Below are 11,083 nucleotides of genomic sequence, written 5' to 3' on the forward strand. Positions count from 1 at the left end.
TAATTTTTCAAAAACTGCTTAAAAACTGTATTATGGCTTATACTATCTTAAATTATGTAGTCATAAAAATTAGTAAATATTTGTTTAAGTGAAATATTTTTAAAGACAAAGAGGTTCCTATTTAACCTTAAAGTTGACAAAATGTTCTGTATTCAAGGTATATATAGTGGTAATTTATTTTTTTAATTTGACAGTATTTAAAGCATATAAATTTGTCTATAAAACTTTCTAAACAAATATAAATAGTACATATGAAATACTATGTACTGTAAATACGTAAATGCTAAATTGCTCAATAATGTGTTTTCAAATAATCTTTTAATTCAGAACTTTCACATAAATGAAATACTAATTATAATTACCATAAATACATTATTTAATAATCTTCAGTAAGATATAATCTATTAGCTTTTTTAGTTTAATATTTAATTAATTCTAAAAAAGGATTTTATTTAGAATTTTCTCTTAGCCCTGTCTTTTTTCCCCATTTTGTCCAGATAAACTTAACTGATAAATAAAAGAACTGAAAATATACTCCTTTGATGGCTTATTATGTATCTGTGCTAAGAACCCAGAGATGAATAAGCACCTTAATTTTAAATGTTTTGGAGAATTTCTCAGTTTCAGTTTTTAAAGCAAATTTCTCAAAAGTTTATTGAAAAGAAGTAATTCCTTTTATTATCTAGGCTTTGTAATCACAAAACCTTTCACCATAATAATAATATTAGTAATTTTTTTCTGGGAGAAAGGGAGTCTACAAAACCAATTTTTTCCGACAGACTTAATCTCATTGACTAATCTAAAACTTTTTTAGTAACACTTTACAAATTACTACTGATGTCTGGAAGTATTTGGATGATCCAAACATCACAAAGAAAACAAGAAAAGTTCCTTCTGTTTCACATACTTTACCAATTCAAGGATGTCTTTCTTTATTAGGATGAGTAATTAAACTCTGAAAGGCAAACTAAGTTATTTCTTCAATGCCTATTTTTATTCTCTCAATGCCTGGAAACGAAAGAGCTAAGCCAGGTGATAGTCAGAAACCTAAGACCAACCACAGCAGGAAATTATTTAGGGTATTGTGTGCTTTTTGCCCTCTCAACACCCTGATCAGCTGCAGAAGCTGTGAAGCTCACGGTGCAGGCAAGAGTCTGAAAGTATACACCCTCCTGCAGCAAGCAAAGTTCACCCATGGGCTGCCCTCCCTGCCATTCTTGACTATTTAGTGCTGGTAAGACAGCAAAGAACTCTATACCTGTATATCTAATGAGAAGGGACAGCAGAACCCCTTAGAGTTAGTTAATAGAAAAAGAAAGAGGCTAACGTAATAGAAATTCCTGTACACATAAGCTAATCATTGTGTTGTTTCACCCAACATAACACAAACCCTTATGTTGAGGAGCAATGCCACCAAAACAAAGGACTCAATTTGCATACAGAATACAAATTCACTTCTCAGACAACTTAGTCATGAGAAGCAATTTTTTTTTGCGGCACACATACTGGAAAGTCACTAGTTTCTGTAGACTGTGAAAGAGAACAGTCACTCTAGCATTCTCTCTCTTGTAAGACTTTATCCTTTCATTGTGATGACTATGCAAAGGTTCATTACTGGTCAAGTGGGTGTTACCAGTAAGTAAATAGCATAGAGCAGAGAAAGAATGAAGAGCCAGACACATTTTGTTGTGTGGAAACAGCAAATAGGAATACTTAATTAACTCTCTACTATGCTTGTCTTAGTAACAGTAACTGGGTAAGTCAGCAAGGAAAATTGGAAGTTTCACACTTAACTATTTATTAATATCATCAGCTTTTGAAATATGAGTTCCTGATCACAGAATTAGTTGTATCAAATCTTTATCACTATCTTTTGCATGGATTGACTATAAAAGTTTTTAAAATACCAAGTTATGTTATATTTTCCATAAACCCTTAACTTTTAAAAATTTCAAAATGTATTTCAGAACCTACCACTTATAATTTTAAACTCCATTATCAACAGACTATCTTTATTAAAAGTTTGAAATGATAATGTTTCAGAGATTGGGCTGGATTAAGTTTAATACTTTAAATAAAGGTTGAGTCTGTATACAGTAGAATTCCTGGTTCCTAGAAAACACTGCAATAAATAATTTAAATATAAAAAATAGAATTTAGTTTAAGAAACTCCTTCATATCTAAAATATAGTTTTATGCTGGGCGTGGTGGTGGTGCACCCCTATAATCCTAGCATTCCAGAGGCTGAAGCAGATCACCAGGAGTTTGAGGCCTGGCTGAACAGTGAGTTCAAAGCCAGCCTGAACTACCCAGTGAGACCCTGTCACACACACAAAAAATCTAAATAAAGATAGACAGTAATTTGCTCCTAGAAATGGTGAACTTTTTTATTCCTTTGTACAGTCTATGTTTAAGGTGCTGCAAAGTACAGTTCAACTCAAGATCAGAAAATTACCTAACAATTTCAAACCCAGAATGAAACAGAAAGTAGCTCAATCTTCAGCATTCTGCTGTCTTTCAAAGATACAAAATCTTTTATACTCCCTTTATATTAAGACTCCCAAGTTTAAAAAGAGAAACTACTTCTACAAAGCCAAGTTTCTTGCTGGGTGTGGTGACACACACCTGGGATCCCAATGCTCTGGAGACTGAGGCAGGAGGACTGCTGCCCAGTTCAAGGCTAACCTGGGCTACATAATGAGTTTAAGGCCAACAAGACTAAAGAGCAAGACCCCATCTCAAAAATAAAACAAGGCTGGGGATTTAGCTCGGTGGTGCTGCTGCCTGCCTTGCAAGGGCAAGGTCCTAAGTTCCATCCCTGGTACCAAACAAATAAACAAACCAAACAATAACAAAACACACACATAACAGAAAACCAAAAAAGAAATCAAGTTTTCAAAATGTATCAGTATTCCATTTAAACCAGCCTTTCAGTAAGCGGTAGCTGAATAATCATCACATAATTTGAAACTTATTTTCCTTGTAAAAATAAGTGGTATACACATGCACAGTTCTTAGTTTTCCTTCTATGACTCAAAATAAGAGACTGGTAATTATTGAGAGGCTGACCCAGGGTAAGAGGACCTGATGTCTTAATTTAAATGAAATCCAGAATCATCATCAAAGAATACAGAATCTTGTGGTCTCAAATCAGGGCATAAGAAATAAAAGAGGCCACAGGAATATAATCACAGTCTCAAATAGCTGTATTTTAGGAGAATTCCTTGAGTAGTTAAGGTTTTTATGTATTACATACTGCTTCAGATTTTAGAAAGGGCCTCCAAACTTGCAATAAATTAAAAATTACAGACCATGATCAGAAACTCAAAGAATTTAACCTTTGCTTTATGGTAGAATGTAAATCTAGAATCTAGAAATTCTAGTGCAACAAAAAGTGGGAAATAAGGGCCAGGGGTTTAGCTCAGTGGTGCTGACTTCCTGAGTTTGATCCCTGGTACAAAAGGGGGGGGGGTAAGATTTACAGGGGGCACACAGCACTGTTAGTGAAAAATAGCATTTTTTGCATACCCACTATGTGCAGAGTGAAGATTTTTTTTAAATGCTGTACGTTGTTTTACTGTTCCTTTTCTTATTTATAATAAAATTTAAAATATTTGGACTTAATAATAAATACATAATATATTATGCAATTATTTTTAAGTGCTGCCAGATAATCTTATGGGCTATTTCTCCCAAATGTCTGATTTGAAAATTGTCAATTTTTGCTTTTTGGAAGGTTTGTTTCACTAACATAAATACATCAGGAAATAACTGACCTCAACCTGAAGCCAGGTGACAGCTGCTTCAAAAAGTCTAATCTGCTTATTGATGAAAAGCCAGAAAAGGAATAAATGAATGATTGCTATTGATTCCCATGATAGCTCTACATAGACCCAGTAACTTCCCTAGATTAGTATAGATAGAAGGCAATTAGTTTTATTTCATATGTAAATAGCAGTATAAAGAGGTACAAAAAATAATTCATTGGGTTGTTTTATCTCTAAAGCACAAAGCACACATTTTGAAAGTCACTTCAAATACAGTTCTTGCTTATGGAGCTCTGTCATTCTTAGCAGGAATTTTTAAAATAAATTCAAACTCATACAGCTGTGTATATTCAAGAACTACCAAAAAGTCACAAGGGATAGTAAGTTTCAGCTGTTCTCCTCTCTCCAGCGTTATCAATAACACATAATGAATTAGTTCATACATCATCACAGCTGTGCAGGCCAGCGCTAACTTGGCTAATTTAACTATTCTAGTACAGTTCAGTCAAGAGCTTGCTCTAGTTTAGATAATTCACTGTAAGTCATACAGACAACAATATAGGCTTTCTCCTCTCATTAATATGCATTTTTCTGTATCCTCTTACATATAGTTTCTGGAAAGTCATCTAAAGGTATTGTTCCTTGAACAGATTTAAAAAAAAAAAGACTCCTCCTAAAAGCAATTAGTGATTAAAATCACTCAGTAATTCAGCTACAACAATACTCTAGGCTTAAGTCTTGAGAAGTAAAATTCCCTCTTCTATTCATAAACACTAATTTCAAAAGAACTTTGTCCTCTTAAAAAAATTAAACATGTATTCAGGGTCTGTAATTTTTCTTTACCTCTACCTTTTTCAGCATATTCGTAATTAGAAATAATCACTGGTTATATTATTATCAGCAAGTAACTCTACAATGTGGTTTGCCTAAAATGTGTCCTTTCTTGTTGGATGGCAATAACTAGAAGTCTATTCTGGCACACTCAAACATGAATAAACATTAAACTAATGGTGATCTTAGTTGCTAAAGAGAGAATTGCATTATCACCACAATTTCAATTATCCATGTAGTATTCTAGTCAGTGAGGCTCTCTGAAAACTGGTTAGTTCTGCCATTCAACATCATCTTCTACTAAGGATAAAAACACGATTAGAGGAGAAACTGTCTTAATTTTTTAAAAAAAATCCTATATTCGGTGTTGTTTTCTCAACGGCACATTTAGAATTTAGAAATTCTTCAAAGCCCATCCCATGTAAAAAAGAAGCCTACATCAAATCTGGGCTGTTCATACATACAACCAGTCTCCAGTTGATGTTGGCACTATACATCTGCGGATGCAGAATAGTAGAGTGAGAAAGCAAAGTGGATTATATCATAATTTCATTACAATGAACCAAATAAGCATTTATTATTACTGAAATAGATTTAAAATGTGTTTTCATACCTAAGCATCTTGACCAAAGAGCTGGAAGGGAACTTATCTCATTAAATTTCCTTTCTAATTTCATTCTTAAGAAAATTAACACTACACATCTAATTTTGATAAGCTCAGAGTTAAATCTTCATATTTGAAAATAAAAAATCAAGGATTTAATCTCTATAATTTGAAGCTAGGAAAATTTCTCTGCTACAGACTCAGAACTGTGAACTTTCTCCAAGTTTCAAACAATGAAGATATCATGGATATAGTATATAATAATGATTTACCAAGTCATGTAAGTGACTGAAAACACACAGAATAAACCAAATGCCATTCATTATCCACTATTCTTGAATCTAAAGACTATTAGAACCAACTTGGACATACACACAGCTGAACACACACTTCCTGGTATGTGCAATCTGCACAGATAGACCAGCTTTACAGGCCTGACCACAGAGATTAATAGCTTTAGCCAAATAATGTGGTAACCATGTGAACCTGGGCTGCTCCAGCTTGTTTGTGAATCTCTCAGCAAGGCTCAACATGCCGTTATCTGCATCTTGTTGCCAGGAAACACAACATCGCTTTGGAATACAAGGAAAACCAGGTTGCAATGACCACAGGTCAACTTCCCCAAAGCCTAATTTTTGACACTTTGCTATTTACAATCTTACTTTTCTTCTTGTAGTTCACCAAGAATTTCACTTAACTAGTACTTAACAGTTCATACTATTTTATCAGAGGGGGACCCCTATGATGTAGAAGCAGCAGCAGTATTAATTATAACAAATAGTAACTCACTCCTACTTTCTCTAAGTGTCAGACAAATATTAGTTAACTTCATTAAAACTGATTCGGAAATCAAGCACCCACTTGTAATTGATCCAACAATGTATCTATATGGGCCTACACTGGACCTTCTGGGATCGAAATGACTGTCTTATCTTGCTCATGATAACAGAATGTAATTGTTGGACAATAATCCTGCTAGTTGCTTCCTAACCAATTCAAACAGAAACTTAATGTACAAGATGCTCAAATACTCAGTGGACTGGAAATTTGTTTCATGAGAATAAAGTGGGAGACCCCTGTTCTGTAGAGTCTAACAAGCTGCAGACAGAAGAATAAAAGTGGCTTTAAGAATAAATAAAACTGGGGCTGGGGATTTAGCTCAGTGGTTCCACTACCTGGCACAAGGACCCAAGTTCAATCCCTGGTACCAAAAAAAAAAAAAAGTATAAATAAAATTGATTTGCTTTTTAACTTAGCAATTAGAATAGCTAACTTGGGGCAACAGAGATTTTGGGCAAAACTTATTTTTAAAAATTTTAAGAAAAAATACTTTTCCTGTCCAGTGCTGGCTTTAAAAAAATAAGCTAAAAGAACTGAACTTTTATTAAGATTTTTGCAAACTTAGCAAGGTAGAATCTCAATACATTATATTATCAAGACAATACATTTATACTCAGGAAAACTATATTCTTGATATGACCTTACTTTCATCTCAAGGAGTCTTCTATATTCCTTTGAACATGTGCCTTACATTCTTTGTTGTCTTGTTCCTTGCTTCCATTTTGAAAAACAAGACTAAAACCTCTAGTTTCATGATAAATTGCCAAGATACTATGTGAGTGAAATACTGAAATACTAAAAAGAAAACTAGTAGAATACTAAATGGTAACGAGAAAAACAAATGACCAGATTTTTGTAATATCAACAATGCTCTGACATCTTATCAGAATACAGAAGGTTGGCATCAAAACTCACAAAATAGACAACTCATAAATGGTTTACTGCCAACCATTTGCTGACTCTCTGGATACCTGAATAACTTATATGTGAACAAAGACAACTCTCAAGAAATTGTTCTCCTGATTTGAGTTAGGATATTCAGGATTGTGTATTTTTTCCTACTATATGTCACACAAAGATTAATGTGTTTTATACAACCACTTTTACACTAGAAACTTTACATGTAGCAACTATAATTTTCTTAGTTTTACATAAATTTCAAATGAAGAAAACCTGACTTGTGGAAAGTCAGTTCCCTTATCAATGAATTAAGTACTAAGTACTTAATTGTGTGTGTGTGTGTGTGTGTGTGTGTGTGTGTGTGTGTGTCTTGCAAATCAAAATTCAAGGACAGTTGCTAGCTTAAGTCCTCCCTTTACTACTCACTGTGAAAATTCTTTCAGAATTAAATTACTCTGAATTGTGGAAAAATGTACTTTATCTATAAACTCAGTGATAAAAGGTTTAAGGAAACTTAACAAGATTTAAGGCATTTTGACATGATTCATAAGTAGGGAAGAACTTCTGAATCATTCATAATATTTATACCATTCAAAGTACAGAAGGCCACAAAAATCTCCAAGTATTATTTTCCTTTAAAAAAAAAAAAACAGGTATTTAACATGCAAAACTATAGACTTAAATAAATCAGGTATTCTTTATGTTGTAAGATTCGCCAATGGATTTTCCTTCAAAAGCAAGTTCTCGGGGCCGGGGATTTAGCTCAGCGGTTCGGTGGCTTGCCTTGTGAGTACCCCGGTAGGGGGGGGGAGCAAGTTCTCATGTGATTAAAATGATATTTGATTTACAATATTCAATACAGTCACAACTTTTCAGTCATATACATATTGAATAGAATGACAACGGAGTTGTTCAAATCATAACACCTTCATTGTCTGGTTGGGTAAATAGCCTGCGTTCAACCACTATGAAAAATCAGGGTAGCATAAAGCCAAAAGAATGAGACGAAAAAAAGAAAACCTGTTACTACTGAAAGAAAACTTCTTTCAGCTTCTTTACCTTCTCTAGAGCATTTAACAGTCTTATAAATTATTTTGATACATACCCATACTTCACTCTCATTCTATCGTTTTCTGGGTTACAATAAAATCTTTCCAAGTGCTCCTGAGAATCATTGGATACACTCTGCCACTTTTGAGTAGTCGTCCTCTTGATCTGCCAATGATACGGCAATACTGTGTGATGCTTCAAACAATCCCTGCCATAAATACAAGTGCCTTGGAGAAAGTCCATGCAAATTTCAATTCCATTCTCTTGGTGAGTATGGTACTGTAGCTGGTTTACCAGCTCAAACACAAGGTCAAGGGAAGCCTCCTCACTTTTATCCTGGAAGAGCTCAGTACTCAGCTTATCACTGGTGTCCAAAATGTACTGGATTGTAAAACTGTTGTCTTGGAAAACCCCTGGAACATAATCCATTACTTTGTCTATGCAATCAGGACTAGTTGGAACATCACTTGAAACTGGGTGCAAAAGGTCAGTTTGGAAGTGCCCTGCTGTAGAGTCTGCCACTGTTCCACTGATGGTTTCTGGTGGAAAGCTGTGACCCTGGATTGGAACCACCTGTTCGGGAGCATCAGTGGAAGGATGGGCTTCTGGCATTTGGCTCCCAACATTTGTCCCATCAGGAATCAGAACAGACATACTGTTTTCTGTAGGTGAACACGACGGATTGATCTCCAGGGGTTTTTTCACCATGGGTTCATGTAAGCTGCTTTCATCTGCATTCTGGTCTCTAGATCTAAAAACCTCATCAAGTGAGCCAGACTCTAGCAAAGTGTTTAATATTGGCCTCAAAGACCTCAGGGTTCCAGTTCCCAATCTCTTCTGATCCTGCTTTTTCTTAAAACAAGTCTTCAATGGACTGATCTTCTCAGAGAGTCTCATTTGGCATGAAAAGTCATCAGGAGAGGGAGGCTGCACTACACAGTCTGGCTCAGGTTCAGTGGTTTCCATTTCCATGATGTAGGTTAACTCCAATTGCTCCTCAAGAGTCTAAAAACCCTAGCAGGAAAAGAAGAAATACAATCATTTACAAACTGAATCCCATTCATTCAATGAAATGTTTTGTGATTTGTTACTAAGTTGGTGAAATCAGTCTTCCTGAACTATAGTCTGTACAGCTCAATTTTAACTTTTATTGAGAAATGACAGCTATTGAAAAGCTTGTAACAGGTAAAAGTAGATAAGACAGAGTTACTTTCAACATGCTTTTGGCATTTATTTGTAGACAATATACAACAGTTTGTAATTCAGTTGGGATATAAATTCTCACTGTAGGGGTATAGAGCAGGGTGGAAGATGAAAGTTACAAATAATAGTGTCTAGACAACAGCAAGAAAACTACATCCTCACTCAGCTTTGTGGTTCTCTTTGCAGCAGTTCACCTACCACCTGTCTCATGAGTTGACCAAAATTTAGTTTCTTAGCGGGGAAAAGAAATTTATCAAATGAAGAATAAACTTCAAAGTTAAACAGTGTGAAAGTATGCGTAGGAAACAGGGGCTTTCAATTGTAATGTTATATATGGAAGACAAGCCAGAGGCCTGTTAAGCATTTCTATATTCAGATAGTTCCAATATATTTTCCCAAGAATGGTAAGGGCTTACTTTCACAATTGCCAAAATCATTGCAGCTCCAAATTTAGCTTTAAGCACTAACGAGTGCACACTGTGTTACAAACCAAACACAATTCCAAAATACAGAAAGGGCCTCCTGGTCCTTCTCTTCAGAAGTTATGTATACTAATTAAAAAAAAAAAAACAAAGCCATGTTAATTGAAAAACCACATACTAGATCTCAAATTCTGAATGAACTACTGAAAGAAACAAAAAAGTGTGTTCTTGGAAGAACAAGACCCTTGGGGAAAAAATTAAATTTAAAAATATTTACTGAGTGTGCCCCGTAAAAAAGAATGATGGTGAGCAATTAATCTTCTTTTGTCCAACAGACTGAAAGAAATCTCTGATGCAAGGGCCTATGACTGAATCAAGTATACATCCTGGATGTCAGTACAGTGCCTGGCACAATGCACACAGTGGCTATTCCATAAATATTTTGCTGACTGAATTACTGAAGAAAAAGCACACATTAAATGACTAGCTCTTGCTTGGTTGTGGGTAAAGAAACAAAACCAAAAAACAGTCTCAGAAAAAATGAGTGTTGAAGATCTAATTGTAGAGATTCACTAATCTGTAAAAGGTGCATAATGATCAAACTCAGGAAAAAAAATAAGCATATAAGAAAGTGTTAGTCCAAATACAAAAGAAGTAGAAAAAAAGAGAGTTCAGTGTGAGCTGGCATTGTTAGGGAAAGCTTCATGAAGGAGAGATCTGACATGAGACATAAATCAACTGGAAAGCAGCCAAGCCAGGCGTTATTATTCATCATTCGGTGCTCTTGCCTCAAGGCACAATTGGCACAGATTGTGGTATTCCCTTCCTCGCTACGCCAAACCGGCCTGTGCCTTCCCCCACGCACACACATTAACCGCTGCTATCATATCCTGTATCAAGGCAAAACAGACACTGAACCAATTTAACTTATACGTGTCTACACACACGCGCGTGCCCGCGGGCACGCACGCATACAGATAGACACACACACACACACACACACACAGGCCGTTTCCTATTATCGCCCTTCGTCAAACTCGGAAACAAAACTGGTGAGGAGAGAAGCAGCAGGGAAAATGGAGCGAGGAGCCCACTAGAACCTAGTTCCTCAATTATTTTGTTTTTGTTGTTGTTGTTGTTGTTGTTGTTGTTGTTGTTGTTGTTTGGGGGGGTGCCAGGGATCGAACTCCGGCCCTTGTGCTTGCAAGGCAGGCTGCCGAACCACTGAGCCAAACCCCCGACCCTCCTCAATTATTTCGTACAACAGAAAAATAAAGATTGGAAGGACACTTCCTCCGGTCGCTCGCAGCAAGCGACACAACCGCGCCACCCTTCACACCTCGTGACGCTCGGGTTGTCTGGCACTCCCAGCCGATCACACCTTTCACGGAAACCGCCGGCTCCAAACTCTGCCCGCCAGCGGCCGCGCGACTCCCGGGCGTTCAGCCCGGGTCCGAGCGACGCCT

The 11,083-nt window shown here is 36.0% G+C and overlaps 1 protein-coding gene across 1 annotated transcript in view; it reads right to left on the reverse strand.

Moving 5' to 3' along the window:
* Tiparp (TCDD inducible poly(ADP-ribose) polymerase) overlaps positions 1-10,981 on the reverse strand; it is a 29,948-nt gene extending 18,967 nt beyond the window's left edge. The window contains exons 1-2 of the mRNA XM_010636912.3: positions 10,957-10,981; positions 8,048-9,006 (exon numbers count right to left, since the gene is read on the reverse strand). Coding sequence (XP_010635214.1) covers positions 8,048-8,964 — 917 coding nt within the window. The 5' untranslated portion in view covers positions 8,965-9,006; positions 10,957-10,981. The remainder of the gene's footprint in view (positions 1-8,047; positions 9,007-10,956) is intronic.
* Between the last annotated feature and the right edge of the window lie 102 nt (positions 10,982-11,083).

This window comes from Fukomys damarensis, unplaced genomic scaffold, assembly GCF_012274545.1.
Source record: "Fukomys damarensis isolate Sample0158 unplaced genomic scaffold, DMR_v1.0_HiC HiC_scaffold_37, whole genome shotgun sequence".
Lineage (NCBI taxonomy): Eukaryota > Metazoa > Chordata > Mammalia > Rodentia > Bathyergidae > Fukomys > Fukomys damarensis.